The 16421-nt window shown below is 46.1% G+C and overlaps 2 protein-coding genes and 1 pseudogene across 6 annotated transcripts in view; 2 read left to right on the forward strand and 1 right to left on the reverse strand.

Moving 5' to 3' along the window:
* The window catches only part of LOC101336175 (pyroglutamyl-peptidase 1), a 42221-nt gene that overhangs the window by 9549 nt on the left and 16251 nt on the right, over positions 1-16421 (forward strand). For 4 of the 5 annotated variants that reach the window (XM_073803075.1, XM_033853955.2, XM_073803076.1 and 1 more), the window contains exons 3-4: positions 5600-5716; positions 13830-14062. In XM_073803075.1, the coding sequence (XP_073659176.1) occupies positions 5600-5716; positions 13830-14062 (350 nt within the window). The remainder of the gene's footprint in view (positions 1-5599; positions 5717-13829; positions 14063-16421) is intronic. The other variant, XM_033853956.2, reaches the window with a different exon arrangement.
* Positions 5602-16421, forward strand: part of GDF15 (growth differentiation factor 15) — a 43051-nt gene continuing 32231 nt past the window's right edge. The window contains exon 1 of the mRNA XM_073803074.1: positions 5602-5716. The gene's annotated coding sequence lies outside the window, so the exon portion shown is untranslated. The remainder of the gene's footprint in view (positions 5717-16421) is intronic.
* On the reverse strand, positions 7257-8009 carry LOC101316410 (COMM domain-containing protein 10 pseudogene; annotated as a pseudogene).

Consider the following 16421-nt stretch of genomic DNA (forward strand, 5'->3'; position numbering starts at 1 on the left):
ATTGAACCCGGGCCATCGGCAGTGAAAGCATGAAATCCTAATCACTGAAATCCTAATCACTCGACCACCAGGGAATTCCCTTGTCCTGTTTCTTTTCTTTTCTTTTTTTTTCCTTTCTTTTTAAAAAATATTTATTTATTTTATTTTTGGCTGCATTGGGTCTTCGTTGCTGCGTGTGGTCTTTCTTTAGTTGTGGCGAGCGGGGACTACTCTTTGTTGCGGTGCGCGAGCTTCTCATTGCAGTGGCTTCTCTTGTTGTGGAGCTTGGGCTCTAGGTGCTCGGGCTTTAGTAGTTGTGGCATGCGGGCTTCAGTTGTTGTGACTCACGGGCCTAGTTGCTCCGCTGCATGTGGGATTCCTGGACCAGGGCTTGAACCCGTGCCCCCTGCATTGGCAGGCGGATTCTTAACCACTGCGCCACCAGGGAAGCCCCCAGTCCTGTTTCTATTGATTGATTTTTCTCTTCATTATGGGTGGTAGTTTTTGGCTTCTTTGCATGCCTGGTAAGTTTCAACTGATGCCAGACCTTGTGAATTTTACCTTGTGGCATGCTGTATCCTTTTGTATTTCCTCAAAATATTCTTGATCTTTGTTCTGGGATACAATTAAGCTACTGGAAACAGTTCCTTTCCAGCCTTGCTGTTCAGTTTTGTTAGGCAGAACCAGAGCAGTATCCGCTCTGGGGCTAATTTTTCTCCACTTCCTTGTGAAGTTTTTCCACTCTGGCTGGTGGGAACAAGTATTTCCAACCTGGTGTGAGCTCGGAGGCTTGTTCCCTCTGTTCCTTTCAAGTGGCTCTGTCCCTGGCCTCTGCATGCGTGTAAACCCATCAGTCCTCGGACTCTCAAAAGATCTCTGGATCAACTTCTAGATTGATCTCTCTCTCTCTTCCTCCCTCTCTCTCCCTCTCTCTTCCTCTCTCCCTCTCTACACACACTCTCTACCTACTTCCCTCCTCCCCTTCCCCTCCCCCCTCCTCTCCCTCCCCCTACCTCCTCTTCCCCCCAGGTACCTCCTGTCCACGACTCCACTCTGCAAACTGTAGCCTTCTTACACTTTCTAGAACCTCAGCTTTGACTCCTCAACTCCACGTCTGAAAACTGTTATTTTACACATTTTATCTATTTTTTTTTCACTTATGCCATATTAGGCAGAAATTTTGGATTTTTTTTGGATTTTTTTGGATTTTTTTAAAGGAAACACATTAATGTTTTAAAATATAATTTAACATTGTTTTATTTTTTCTAGTTTCTTCTATTGTTTTATTTTTTCTCCCTATGACATGGATACTACTGTTCACCCATTTACAGATGAGGGAGCTAAAGCACAGAGAGGTTGAGTGACTTACCCAGGGTCACCCTGCCAGGGAGTGAGGGGAGGGGAGGGAGAACAAACCTGGTCACCTGGCTCTAGAGGCTCCACCCCTGATTCCTACCCTCCACCATCCATGCAATTAAGAGCTGCTTTTTTCCTTTTTAAAAAAATTGAGATGAACTTGCATAGTATAAAACTATTTTAAAGTATACAAATCAGTGGCATTTATTACATTCACAGTGTTGTCCAACCACCACCTCTATTTAATTCCAGAACATTTTTATCATCCAAAAAGGAAATCCTGTCCCCGTTAGCAGTCACTCCCCATCCCCAGTCCCCAAGCCCCTGGCAACCATTGATCTGCTTTCTGTCTCTGTGGATTTGCCTGTCCTGGACATTTCACATAAACAGAGTCATATAATATGTGACCTTTTGTGTCTGGCTTTTTTCATGCAGCATGATGTTTTCAAGGTTCATCCACATTGTAGCATGTGTCAGTGCTTCATTCCTTTTCATGGCTGAGTAATATTCCACTGTATGGATGGACCACATTTTGTTTATATTCTTTCATCCAGTGATGGATACTTCAGCTGTTGCAAATAGTTAGGAGCTACTTTTAAATGTAGGAAAGGATGAAAAGGAAAGCGGTCACAGCCAGCAGTGAGTCCAAACCCCCACTTACAGTTAAGAAAAACAAGGCACCCTCAGGAGGGTCGGGTACTTGCCCAGGCTCACCTGGGTCTGTATTTGTTCTCAGTCCAAGCTTGAACTGCTCACTTGTTCAGCCGACATTCACCAGCACCGAATGTGTGCACATCTTGGGCCGTGGCCAAGACATTGACCTGTGGGACCAAGAGAGCATGTAAAGCAGGCTGGGCATCCAGAATGTCTTCTTGGGAGGCTGAGACATGAAGGCTAAGGAGTCAACTGACTGGAAAGTGATGGGAAGAGCATTCTAAGTGGAGGGAATAGCCAGTGCAAAGGCCCTGAGGCAGGAGTGAGTCTGGTATGTGGGAGGCTGTGTTGGGAGAAGTGAGCAGAAGGGGGACAAAGGGAGAGGAGGGCAGCATCCCGACCCCTCAGGGCATCGTGGGCTATGGTGGGGAGTTAAGATTTTTATTCTGAGCGTGGCAGGAGCCACAGCAGAGCGGAAGCAGGGAAAGCCTGCGTTGTGATTTTAGATGCTGCCTTGGGGGACAGGAGGCTGGGGCAGTGCTGGGGAGGAGGTGGGGCTTGATCTCCAAATCAATTTGCCAAAACAAAACTTGGGTGTATCCAACAAGCGTCAAGCAAACAGTGGTCTATAACCTCCTATTATTTTTAATGTGTGGCCATTCGGAATAATCACTCCGGGCGTGCAGCGTGCACAAACAGGGTGAATATTGATAAAATCACGGGAATGGAAACAGGGAGCACAGATCTAAAACCTCCAGCGCTTCTCAGGGGTTCAATGGTGTAAAAAACAATACGGTCAGGTAGGAATCATGGTTGTGTGCCAGCGAGCACCAGGCCTGCCTCGTCTCTGAATCCATAAACCCTTGAAGAAAGTCCCCTCTGATTCCCACCACCACACTCCAGGGAGTTGAGAAGACAAAGGAGCATGAAGAATAAAAATATTAGTGACTAAGAAAAATGATTGTGGGAGAAATTAAATAGTTTACAAAGTTTTCTCTTTAGCGTCTTTTAAAATAGATCTCACACAAAATATAACCACCCTCCCCCCCAGCCCTCTACCCATCAGTGTCTGCAGCTCGCCGTGCACCACGTTTGGGGAGCAGGTTTGCGCTCTGCCCTCTTCTGTCCGGCGGGGAGGGCTTCCTGATGTCACACGTAACTGGGCTTAGCAAGAGGGCTGGGGTCCCAGATCCTGGTGTTGGCATTTGAGACTCCCCCCCGCACACACACCTGCCTCGCCCCACCTACCCTCCAGATGTCCTTGTCTCCAGGTGACCTCTCTGGGGAGCAATTTGGAATTAGCTATCAGTGAGGAAAGACCTGCTGTTCCAGGCATCGGATACTCTCCAGAGCAACTGCAGTCAGTGGGGCACAGATTTGGCATAGCGTGGGTATAGCAAGGTCAAGGCAACCAGAGAAAGAAATCCTGCAGCCGCTGCAGGAGATGCAAGAACTCACCTCTAGGGACTTCCCTGGTGGTCCGGTGGTTAGGACTCCACACTTTCACTGCCGTGGGCCTGGGTTCAGTTCCTGGTCGGGGAACTAAGATCCCACAAGCCGCGCAGCGTGACCAAAAAAAAAAGAAAAAAAAAAAAGAGCTCACCTCTAGTGAATTCGGCACGGCCAGATGCAAAAACTGCTTCGCCTGGGACCTGCCCATAGAACTCTGTAACATCCGCCAGTGGTAGCATGTCCAAATTACTGCATGAGATCTGAGAATAATATGAAACAGCCTGACCGATAATCATTATTTGGGGTATTAATTTTACCATGAAGAATGCTCAGTTTTTGATATTGAGCTGAAACCTTCATCCCTGAACGTCTCTGCTCACCCCTGGATGCCAGAGCTGCCAGGATCATCATTCCTCCGGGAAAGTTGGTTCTGGGTCTGCTGTGCTCTGGGTTGTGGGCCATCTGGGGGAAGGAGGCCCAGTCATGGGCTCTGCCACATTGAGAATCTGAGGAAAGCATCCGTGTTTCCCCAGAAAAGTACGCATGTGGTGATCCATCATAGCCCTTTTTTCCCAGATATATATTTATATATACATATATATGTATGTACTTATGTATACATATTCTTTTTCAGATTTTTTCCATTATAGTTTATTACAAGATAGTGAATATAGTTCCCTGTGCTGTACAGTAGGTCCTTGTTGGTTATCTATTTTGTATATAGTAGTGTGGATCTGTTAATCCCAAACTTCTAATTTATCCCTCCCTGCCCTTTCCCCTTTGATAACCGTCAGTTTGTTTTCTGGGTCTGTGAGTCTGTCTCTGTTTTGTAAATAAGTACATTTGTATCATTTTTTTTTAGATTCCACATATAAGTGAGATCATATGGTATTTGTCTTTCTCTGCTTGACTGACTTCACTTGGAATGATAATCTCTAGGGCTATCCATGTTGCTGCAAATGGCATTATTTCACTCTTTTTTTAAAAAAATTATTTATTTTTGGCTGTGTTGGGTCTTTGTTGCTGCGTGCAGGCTTTCTCTAGTTGCAGCGAGCGGGGGCTACTCTTCGTTGCAGTGTGCGGGCTTCTCATTGCAGTGTCTTCTCTTGTTGCGGAGTACAGGCTATAGGCACGTGGGCTTCAGTAGTTGTGGCACGTGAGCTCAGTAGTTGTGGCTTGTGGGCTCAGTAGTTGTGGCTCGTGGGCTCAGTAGTTGTGGCTTGCAGGCTCTAGAGCGCAGGCTCAGTAGTTGTGGTGCACAGGCTTAGTTGCTCCGCGGCATGTGGGATCTTCCCGGACCAGGGCTCGAACCCATGTCCCCTGCATTGGCAGGCAGATTCTTAACCACTGTGCCACCAGGGAAGTCCCTATTTCACTCTCTTTTGTGGCTGAGTAATATTCCATTTATATATATATCACATCTTCTTTATCCATTCATCTGTTGATGGACATATTTAGGTTGCTTCCATGTCTTGGCTATTGTAAATAGTGCTGCTATGAAATTTGGGGTCATCATAGCCCATTTTTGTTTATAATTCATGATGTTCTTAAACCCCTTCATTCCTGAGATGGTTAGAGGCTCCCTAAGGAGTTGGGTCCATCTGTAAATATATGTTGAGACCCTGCTATCTACCATGCACCAAGTCTATAAATAATTCTTAACAGGTGTAACAAAGGGAGAGCGTAATAACAAACAACAAAAATAATAGTAGTAATGGTAGTCAACATTATTCGAGTCCCTACAGTATGCCAAACATTGCTTGGAACTCTTTAGCGTGAATTAGTTCCTTCATTTGTTATAACTACCTTGTGAAGTAAGTACTTTATTATCCCCATTTTACAGATGAGGAAACTGAGGCACAGAGAGGTTGAGTGACTTGCCCAAGTCACTGCCCTTCCCCCCACAGGCAGGGTTCAAATCCAGGAGACTAGCCTCAGAGGCCATGGTATCATGCTGCTGCCCACGGAGATGCTGAGAGAGGGGGTGGGGAAGGGGCTGAGGGAGGATCTTTGGGATAGGCCAGCGCATGTGCCTTCCCGCTCTGCAGTGAGTCAGGAACCCCGCCTGTCTTCTGAGGATAGGTCACTCTGTCCCCAGGGATCTAGTTATCCCTGCAGCCCTGACCTAATGCCACATTTCCTCTGCTCTTGCTCCCAGGAGCTGGAGAAGCTGGGGCTCGGTGACAGCGTGGACCTGCATGTGTATGAGATTCCAGTGGAGTACAAGACAGTCCAGAGGCTCATCCCCGCTCTGTGGGAGAAGCACAGTCCACAGGTAAATGGGGCAAAGATGAGTGGGGGAAAGGTAGGTGCTTCCCCATCAGGACCTGCAGGTGGGTGCCCCACACATGGATGGCTCGTGTGACTTTGTTCCTGCTCTGATCACATGGCTGACGCCACAGCCTTATTTCCTAAAGTGCCGCACTTTCCTGGGTTACCCTTAAAGGTGAGGGAGGAAAGCCAACATCTGGAACTTCACAGAGCCTGGTTCTGTCCCACTTGAGTTCTGTATCAGTCATGACCTGTTTGGTGATAAGTGACAGTCAAATCACACCTCAGTCCAGCTTGAGCCCAAATGTTGGTATGCTTTAGGCATAGCTTCAGGTGCTTCAGGTGGTATAGATTCAGGTGCTCACCCAGTGTCGTCAGCCTCCTCTCTTGACCACGTAGCTTTGCTTTGCTTTCCACTTTGCTTTTGCTGTGGCAAAGATAGGTGGTTGCTGGCTGATATCCTCCCAACTCAGCCGCTCAGCAGAAAGAGAACACCTCTCCTCCAAATAATTCCCCAAAGTCTATGGCTGATTCTCATTGGCTGGCTCGGGTCACAGGCCAGTCCCTGAGCCAATCACTATGGTTGGGGAAGAAGGAATGCTCTGATTTGTGAAGCCTGAGTCCCACATGCCCACTCCGGTGGCCAGAGGGTGGTGTCACCTCTCTCCAAACCTCCTAGAATGAGAAGAAGTGGAGGGTGGTCCACAAAGGGAAAATAGTTGTGGGAGAGAGCTGTGGTTTTAACCCGATATGATGGAATGGAGGCCAGACAGGCAGGAACCACACCCTCCCACAGAGGTAGTTTTGGCCCAGCCAAGACCTTGGGCAGGAGCCATCTGGGAACTTACCTGGGCTGGTATCTCTGACAAGTGCAGTCCCAGTCCCCTTTGTGGGGGCCTCACTCAGCTTCCGACCCTAGCCTGCTGTTTCAGATCCTCCAGGGCTGGCTGGAGGTATCTTCCTTTCTAAGAAGCCCTCTCATTGCACCTCAAGTAGAATTTGTCCCGTAAGGGGTGGGTGGGTGGGATAAAGTGGGAGGTTGGGATTAACATACACACACTACTATATATAAAATAGATAACTAATAAGGACCTACTGTATAGCATAGGGAACTCTACTCAATACTCTGTAATGGCCTATATGGGAAAGTAATCTAAAAATCAGTGGATATATGTATAACTGATTCACTTTGCTGTACACCTGAAACACAACATTGTAAATCAACTATACTCCAATAAAAAAAATTTTTTTGAATGTGGCTACTTTCTTATTTTTATTATTGTAATTAATGAAGTTCTGTGTTCTAAGGTACACATTACACTTTGTATCCATGGACCCTTCTTGATACATAAAAGTATCATCAAGTATGTAAAAAACAAAAAGGTCAGGCAATAAAGCAAAAATAGGACAGTAAAAACAATCCGATATTCACTTTTGTTTCCTTTAAAACAGAAGTGTTCTTAACAATTGCTTGCTGTTGGCTCACAGAACTAGAGAATGTGTATTAGAACATCTGTACTCAGAACAATGATCTTCCTTGGCCGTTACTGTGATAAGAAGCAATAAGCCACATAATTTACAAGAAGAAAGCTAATGGATCCTTCAGAAAACACAACTGGCCGTTTATCTTCAGTGCAAAATAATAAGGTGGCAGGAGTATATAGAGAAACAAGTCTTGGAGAACATCCTGTAAGGGAAGCCAGCTGTGCTTGTATGGTCACAAGCTTGTTATAGAAATCAAACAATTCCTCGTGACTGAATTCCACAAGAACTTCCTTCAGGCTCTTCGACTCTTCATTGCTCACTCCTAGCTGTAACACAGCTTGAAGAGATTTTAGTTTTGCTTGGGCAGAGTGGGCCATCTATCTGAAGGTTAAGCTGCCATCGACCGTCTCCAGCTTGTGGGGTGCGAGAATCCTCTGCCTGAATTTTTCAATTGCTTCGTGACCCATAGACGACCAAGCATTGACAAATGCTTCTGCTTTGTCTTGTCTAAGATGAATGTTCTCTAACTGCTGCTGCAAAGCAGCTGGCTTCACGTTGTGATATACGGCCTGTTCTAAAATGAATGATATTGTTGCAAGAACTAGGTGAAGATCTTGTCTCTCTAGAGAAAATGCAGCTTGGAGTCTTTCTTCCTCTTCTTCACTGAAACTATTCTCAGCCTTCAGGTGAAGTTTTTGAAGAATTGGGGTGAGCAATCGTGGAAGTTTTCCTGTATCTATTTCATTTATCAGCGACACTGCTTTTTTCATGCTGGGGCTCTCCTGCAGAGTCAGTGCCGTGGATGCCGCCATCCTTGAAGCTCCCTCAAAACTCTTTTTTAAAAATTAGAATTTGGGGGCTTCCCTGATGGCGCAGTGGTTGAGAATCTGCCTGCCAATGCAGGCGACGCGGGTTCGTGCCCCGGTCCGGGAAGATCCCACATGCCGCGGAGCAACTGGACCCGTGAGCCACAACTACTGAGCCTGCGCGTCTGGAGCCTGTGCTCCGCAACGGGAGAGGCCGCGACAGTGAGAAGCCCGCGCACCGCGATGAAGAGTGGCCCCCGCTCGCCGCAACTAGAGAAAGCCCTCGCACAGAAACGAAGACCCAACACAGCCAAAAATAAATAAATAAATTTATTTTTTAAAAAAATTAGAATTTGTCCCTTTTTACAGAGGGGGACCTGGAGGCTCAGTGAGATGTGACTGAAGGTTCTGTGAATGAGCTTTTTCCTCTACTGTCTCTATAGTCCTGCCTTATTCTAGCTAAAAAGAAAACCTAAGGCATGAAGATGTCTTAAAAATGTCTCACTATATAGAAAGGAATAAAGAAGAAGCATTTTGGGTCCAGGCTGCTACTGATGAGCTGTGAGGTCTCAGGGAAGCTCCTTGGGCTCCCCGTGCCTCAGTTTCCTCCTGTGACAGGTGGAAATAATAATAGTCAGGAATCAACCAAGCACAGATCAAAAATATTTGAAAAAAAATTCCAGAGAATTCCCTGGTGGTCCAGTGGTTAGAACCCCATGCTTCCACTGCTGGGGGCCCGGGTTTAATCCCTGGTTGGGGAACTAACATCCAGTAAGCCGTGCAGTGCAGAATAAATAAATAAATACATAAATTCAGAAAGTTCCAGAAAGCAAAACTTGAATTTGCCTTGAGCTGACAGCTATTTATTTATATAACATTTGCATTCTATTAGGTATCGTAAGCAATCCAGAGATGATCTGAGGTACACAGGAAGATGTGCAGTAGGTTATATGAAAATACTACGCCATTTTAGATGAGAGACTTGAGCATCCCCAGCTGTTGTTATCTGAAGAGGGGGGGAACCTGGAACCAATCTCCTGTGGATACCGAAGCGAGGGGTGACTGAAGTACTAAAATTCTACCACCCAATTCCAGCACGTGGGTGGGGTTATCCCCACACCAAGCAATTCTTGGAGAGCGGCTGTGGGTCCTACAATTCAACTCAATTCTGACACTACCTACCCAGAGATAGAATCGCATTCCACAGGGTAAGGGCTCCATCCTACAGCACTGCCCTCCACTTCAGATGCCAATCTTTTTTTTTTTTTTTTTGAAGTATAGTTGATTTACAATGTTGTGTTAATTTCTGCTGTACAGCAAAGTGATTCAGTTATACATATATATACATTCTTTTTTTAATATTCTTTTCCATTATGGTTATCACAGGATATGGAATATAGTTCCCTGTGCTCTACAGTAGGACCTTATTGTTTATCCATTCTATATAAAATAGTTTGCATATGCCAATCTTAAGTCTAGGTTGTTACCTGTGCTTCTGTCCAACTGGCTATAAATCAGGGGTTCCCATGACCCCTTCCTTGGGTTCCATTAATTTGCTAGAGCAGCTCACAGAACTCAGGAACCCCATTTACTCACTGGATTACCGGTTTACTATAAAAGCATATAACTCAGGAACAGCCAGCCAGATGAAAGAGATGCATAGGACAATGTATGCTTTGTCCTACGCCCTCCCAAGCATATGCTGCTTCGCCCTCCCAAGCGCCCTACTCTCCCCAGCTGAACTCCATCTCCAGGCCCTCTCCCTTCCTCTGAGGTAGGGGGGTGGGGCTGAAAGTTCCAACCCTCTAATCATGTGGTTGGTTCCCCTGGCAACCAGCCCCCATTCTAAGGTGCTTTCCAAAAGTTACCTCATTGACAAAACAGGGGAATTCCCTGGAAGTCCAGTGGTTAGGACTCCACGCTTCCATTGCAGAGGGCACGGGTTTGATTCCTGGTCAGGGAACTAAGATCCCACATGCCATGCAGCAGGAAAAAAAAAAAAAAAAATTAACCAAACAGGACATCTTTATTGCTCTCATCACTTAGGGAACTCTTAACGGTTTTAGGAGCTCTGTGCCAGGAAGAGTGAACTAAGAACAAATATATATTTCTTTTTTTATTTTTAATATTTATTTATTTATTTTGGCTGCACTGGGTCTTAGTTGCGGCATGCGGGCTTTTAGCTATGGCATGAGAACTTTTAGTTGCAGCATGCATGTGGGATCTAGTTCCCCAACCAGGGATCGAACCCCAGGCCCCTGCATTGGGAGCATGGGGTCTCACCCCCTGCACCACCAGGGAAGTTCCAACACATGTATGTCTCTTACTACAGATCTCGCTATCACAAGCACTAACATCATGAGTTTGTGGTGGGGATGAGAGAGATGAGGCCAGTAGGGCAGTAAACAATTCTCAGCCCACCCCAGGGTTTCTCAGCTACACTGGAGCCAGAGCCTGCTCTGTGATGGGCTGTGCTGTGCACTGTAGGGTGCTGAGCAGAATCCCTGGCCACCACCCATGAGATGCCAGGAGCACCGTGTCTCCAGTTTGATGCCCCATAACGTTTCCAGATGTTGCCAAACACCCTCTGGAGGCAGGCTCACCCCTGGCTGAGAACTCCTGGTCTGTAGTAAGCTCTTTTTTAAAAAAAAATATTTATTTATTTAGGCTGCGCCAGGTCTTAGTTTGGCACAGGGCATCTTCGTTGCGGCATGTGGACTCTTAGTTGTGGCATGCGGACTTCTTAGTTGTGGCACGCAGACTTCTTAGTTGCGGCATGCATGCAGGATATAGTTCCCCAACCAGGGATAGAACCCCAAGCCCCTTGCATTGGGAGCGTGGAGTCTTACCCACTGGACCACCAGAAAAGTCCCTATAGTAAGCTCTTAATAGTGGTTAACTGGTACCATGGCTATTGTCATCACTCACATCTTCTTCACACACATGCATCTTCATATACATTTGTGCTCACCCGCAAGTACTGTTTAAGCATCGTACTGCATGGATTAGCATCCTGTGGCTGACGTAACAATTGACTGCCAACTAGGTGTCTTAAAACTACAGAAATTTATAAGCACACAGTTCTGGAGGCCAGAAGTCCAAAATCAAGGCATGAGCAGGGCTGTGGCTCCCTCCAAAGGCTCTAGGGGAGGATCCTTCCTTGTCTCTTCCAGCTTCTGGTGGCCCCAGGCATTCCTTGGCTTGTGGCCTCATCACTCTATCCTCTGCCACTGTCTCCGCATGACCTTCTCCTTTCCTCTCTCTCTGTCCCTGCTCTGCGTGTCTCTTTTAAGGGCATTTGTCAATGGATTTTGAGCCCATCCAGGTAATCCAGGAGGACCTCATCTCAAGATCCTTTACTTAATTACATCTGCAAAGACCCTTTCCCAAATAAGGTCGCAGTCACAGTTTCCAGGTATTAGGACAGGGACATACCTTTCCTTTTCTTTTTTTTGGTGGTGGTGGTGGAGTCACCATTCAACGCTCTATACTACAGCTACTTTTTTTTTTTTTTTTACTTTTTAGCCGCACCGCGCGGCATGTGAGATCTCCGTGCTCTGCAGTCGAGTCTTAACACGCAGGGTCTTAACCGCTGGACCACCAGGGAAGTCCCTACATTCTTTTTTCATGCCCAGTCTCTGAAACTGTTGTGTGTGCTGCACTGGCATCTCAATCTGTATCAGCCATGTGCTGGCAATCTGTATATCTTCTTTGGGGAAATGTCTATTTAGGTCTTCCACCCATTTTTGGATTGGGTTGTTTGTTTTTTTGATATTGAGCTGCTTGTATATTTTGGAGATTAATCCTTTGTCAGTTGCTTCATTTGCAAATATTTTCTCCTATTCTGAGGGTTATATTTTCGTCTTGGTTATGGTTTCCTTTGCTGTGCAAAAGCTTTTAATTTTCATTAGGTCCCATTTGTTTATTTTTGTTTTTATTTCCATTCCTCTAGGAGGTGGGTCAAGAAGGATCTTGCTGTGATTTATGTCATAGAGTGGTCTGCCTATGTTTTCCTCTAAGGGTTTTATAGTGTGTGGCCTTACATTTAGGTCTTTAATCCATTTTGTGTGTTTTTTTTAAATTAATTATTTATATTTATTTTTGGCTGTGTTGGGTCTTCATTTCTGTGCAAGGGCTTTCTCTAGTTGCGGCAAGCCGGGGCCACTCTTCATCGCGGTGCGCGGGCCTCTCACTATCGCGGCCTCTCTTGTTGCGGAGCACAGGCTCCAGATGCGCAGGCTCAGTAGTTGTGGCTCACGGGTCTAGTTGCTCCGCGGCATGTGGGATCTTCCCAGACCAGGGCTCGAACCCGTGCCCCCTCCATTGGCAGGCAGATTCTCAACCTCTGCGCCACCAGGGAAGCCCATTTTGTGTTTATTTTTGGACATGGAAGCAACCTAAGTGTCCACTGACAGATGAATGGATAAGGAAGATGTGGCACATATGTGCAATGGAATATTACTCAGCCATAAAAAGAAATGAAATTGAGTTATTTGTAGTGAGGTGGATGGACCTAGAGTCTGTCATACAGAGTGAAGTATGTCAGAAAGAGAAAAACAAATACCGTATGCTAACACGTATATATGAAATCTAAAAAACAAAAAATGGTTCTGATGAACCTAGAGGCAGGACAGGAATAAAGACGCAGACATAGAGAATGGACTTGAGGACATGGGAAGGAGGAAGGATAAGCTGGGACGAAGTGAGAGAGTAGCATTGACGTATATATACTAGTGGGAAACAGTCGTATAGCACAGGGAGATCAGCTCGATGCTTTGTGATGACCTAGAGGGGTGGGCTAGGGAGGGTGGGAAGGAGGCGCAAGAGGGAGGGGATATGGGGATGTGTGTATACATACAGCTGATTCACTTTGTTATACAGCAGAAACTCATACAACATTGTAAAGCAATTATACTCCAATAAAGATGTGGAAAAAGAAAAGTCACTGTGAGATATATCACCGTAGGGAAATAACCAATAATCAAATAAAGAAAATGCATAGAAAAAAAGCTTGTATCAGCCACATTTCAAATGGTCAATAGCCACATGTGTCCTGTGACTGCCATATGGCACAGTGTGCTCATCAGTCTTTATTTTAAATGTTCACATATTTTCTTACAGTGCCCTTTCTGTATATAAACATGCACACAAATAATTAATATTTGAAGTTAAACTGTATTCAGTTTGGTATCCTGCCTCTTATAAATATGTTATCATGAGTATTTAATCACGCAGGTCATGAAAAATTCTCCCTTAACATTATTTTAACAGCTGGGTAATATTTAATAATTAATACAACCATTCTCCTATTATTGGGCATGCTGGTCATTTCTATGTTTTGGGGGTTTTTTCCTCACTTTTATAAATAACACCGAAGTGACCATCGGCAAATTATTATCCCTTTGATTGTTTTTAGGTTAGATTCCTGGAAATTATACCTTGCCTTTTGTGTTTGGCCATATGTCTTGAAGATTATTTCACACAGAATTGCCTTGGGCATGTTAACAGCTACAAAGTAGCTCATACTTTATTTATCCACCCCCCCCCCCCCGCCCCCACCTCACCATGGATGTCTAATTAGGTTGTTTCCAATATTTGATTGTAATGACAAAGCTGCAATGAACATCTTTGCATATTTCACATTCTTGCATGTTTCACTTGGCACACCTTTCTGTAAGAGTGACTGTAGGGTCTATTCCAGCAGCAAGATGTCAGAAAGCACGTAACCCCCAGCAGAGCTCTGTGAGGATGCTGCCCTCTCCTTGGCCTGGGGGGACTCCCAGTCCCATGACCAGACCCTATTAAGCCTTGCCCATCTGTCTGCAGCTGGTGGTGCATGTGGGGGTGTCAGGCATGGCGACCACAGTCACGCTGGAGAAGTGCGGGCACAACAAGGGCTACAAGGGGCTGGACAACTGCCGATTCTGCCCTGGCTCCCAGTGCTGTGTGGAGGATGGGCCTGAAAGCATTGACTCCATCATTGACATGGATGCTGTATGTAAGAGGGTTACTACACTGGGCCTGGATGTGTCAGTGACCATCTCACAAGATGCCGGCAGGTAAGGCACCATGGGGCCCTATGGTGTAGGTGTGAGTAGGGGTTTCCCTCCTACATCAGCCTAGGCTGGGTGTTGAACAAGCCAAGTGTGTTTGACTTTAGCCTCTTTGGGCCAAGTGCTCACTTTTTCTTTTTCACTTTTTTTTTTTTTTTTTTTGGTACGCGGGCCTCTCACTGTTGTGGCCTCTCCCGTTGCAGAGCACAGGCTCCGGATGCGCAGGCTCAGTGGCCATGGCTCACGGGCCTAGCCGTTCCGCGGCATGTGAGATCTTCCCAGATTGGGGCACGAACCTGTGTCCTCTGCATCGGCAGGCGGACTCTCAACCACTGCGCCACCAGGGAAACCCTCTTTTTCACTTCTGAAAACATAATTGATTTACCACCCGATTAAAGCATGGGATAATTTTTTTTACGCATGGGATATTTTAACAGTATTATACATGATATTTTTACATAGAATTTCACAGTATATAAACCTCACCATCCATGAGGCACAGAGTTCAGTATATATGTGTATGTGTGTGTATATATATATAAAACAGGTTCCACGGATTCTGCTCCTGGAACTCATTGTGTGTGGATTGTGGACCCCGGCATCTCCCACCTGCACGTTGCTCCGGCCGTCTCCCTGCTGTTCCTCCGGCCACCTCTACCCCAACCCTGACAGTCCTTCTCTCCTAAGCAGTCAGTTTCTCTGTTAGTTTCCTGTGGCTGCTATATATAACAAATTACCACGTTGGCGGCTTAGGGCAACAAACATTTATTCTCTCCCAGGTCTGGAGACTAAAAGTCCAAAATCAAGGTGTCCGCAGGGTTGGCTCCTTCTGGAGGTGCTGAGGGGAATCTGTTCCATGCCTCTCTGGCTTATGGGGGCTGCTGACAGCGCTGAGTGTTCCGCGCCTTGCGATGCTTTACCCCAGTCTCCGCCTTCACCTCCACACGGCCTTCTTCCCTGTGTGTGTCTTCACATGGCCTTCTTTTCTTTTATTTTTTTTAAGATTTTTTTGATGTGGACCATTTTTAAAGTTTTTATTGAATTTGTTACAATATCGCTTCTGTTTTTTTTAAATATATAAATGTATTTATTTATTTTTGGCTGCGTTGGGTCTTCGTTGCTGCGCACAGGCTTTCTCTAGTTGCAGCGAGTGGGGGCTACTCTTCGTTGCAGTGCGCGGGCTTCTCATTGCAGTGGCTTCTCTTGCTGCGGAGCTTGGGCTCTAGGAGCGCGGGCATCAGTAGTTGTGGCATGTGGGCTCAGTAGCTGTGGCTCGCAGGCTCTAGAGTGCAGGCTTAGTAGTTGTGGCGCACGGGCTTAGTTGCTCTGCGGCATGTGGGATCTTCCTGGGCCAGGGATCAAACCCGTTTTTCCCTGCATTGGCAGGCGGATTCTTAACCACTGCGCCACCAGGGAAGTCCCTGCTTCTGTTTTATGTTTCAGTTTTTTGGCTGCGAGGCACATGGGATCTTAGCTCCTCGACCTGGGATCGAACCCACACCCCCGGCATTGGAAGGCGAAGTCTTAACCACGGTACAGCCAGGGAAGTCCCCATGTGGCCTTCTTACAAGGACACCACTCATTGGACTTAGGACCTACCCTAAACCACTATGACCTCATCTTAACTAATTACATCTGCAAAAACCCTATCTCCAAATCAGGTCACATTTTGAGGTTCTAGATGAACACAGATTTGGGACAGAAACTAACTATCCAGCCTATTAGAGGGTCTATTAATTTAAGTCCGATGATGTCCCTAACTTGCTTAATTCTTCCTACAGCTTCCACTGCACCTCGAATGAAATCCCAACTCTCCACCATGCACAGGTTCTGTGTGGTCTGACCCCTGCCCACCTCTCCACCCTCCTCTGCCTTCACTCTTGCCTCACCACTGCCTTCCAGACCCACAAACCAGCCTCCTCCTGTTCCTCAAACACACCAAGCTCACTCTAGCATCAGGGCCTTTGCACATGCTAAGACCTCTGCCCAGAGCTCACCTCCCTCTGGTAATACCTCTTTCAGGTCTTAACTCCAAAATGTTGCCCCTTTGGGAAGGACTCCCCAGCCTCCCAGACCTCTCTGTTCTATGCCCTCTCAACACCAGATACCTTGATTTCTCAACACTTTGTACACCTCTCCAGTCCAAAGGCAGCAGGTGGCAAATTCAGTTGACAGAATGAAGTGGCTGAATTTACCATCAGTCTTTTTTTTTAAATTATTATTATTTTTTAAAGATTTATTTATTATTTCTTTATTTAATTTATTTTTGGCCGCGTCAGGTCTTAATTGCAGCATGCGAGATCTTCCCTGTGGCATGTGGGATCTTTCGTTGCCACACGCGGGCTCTTCTCATTGTGATGCGTGG

The sequence above is a fragment of the Tursiops truncatus genome, chromosome 3, assembly GCF_011762595.2.
Source record: "Tursiops truncatus isolate mTurTru1 chromosome 3, mTurTru1.mat.Y, whole genome shotgun sequence".
NCBI classification, from domain to species: Eukaryota; Metazoa; Chordata; class Mammalia; order Artiodactyla; family Delphinidae; genus Tursiops; species Tursiops truncatus.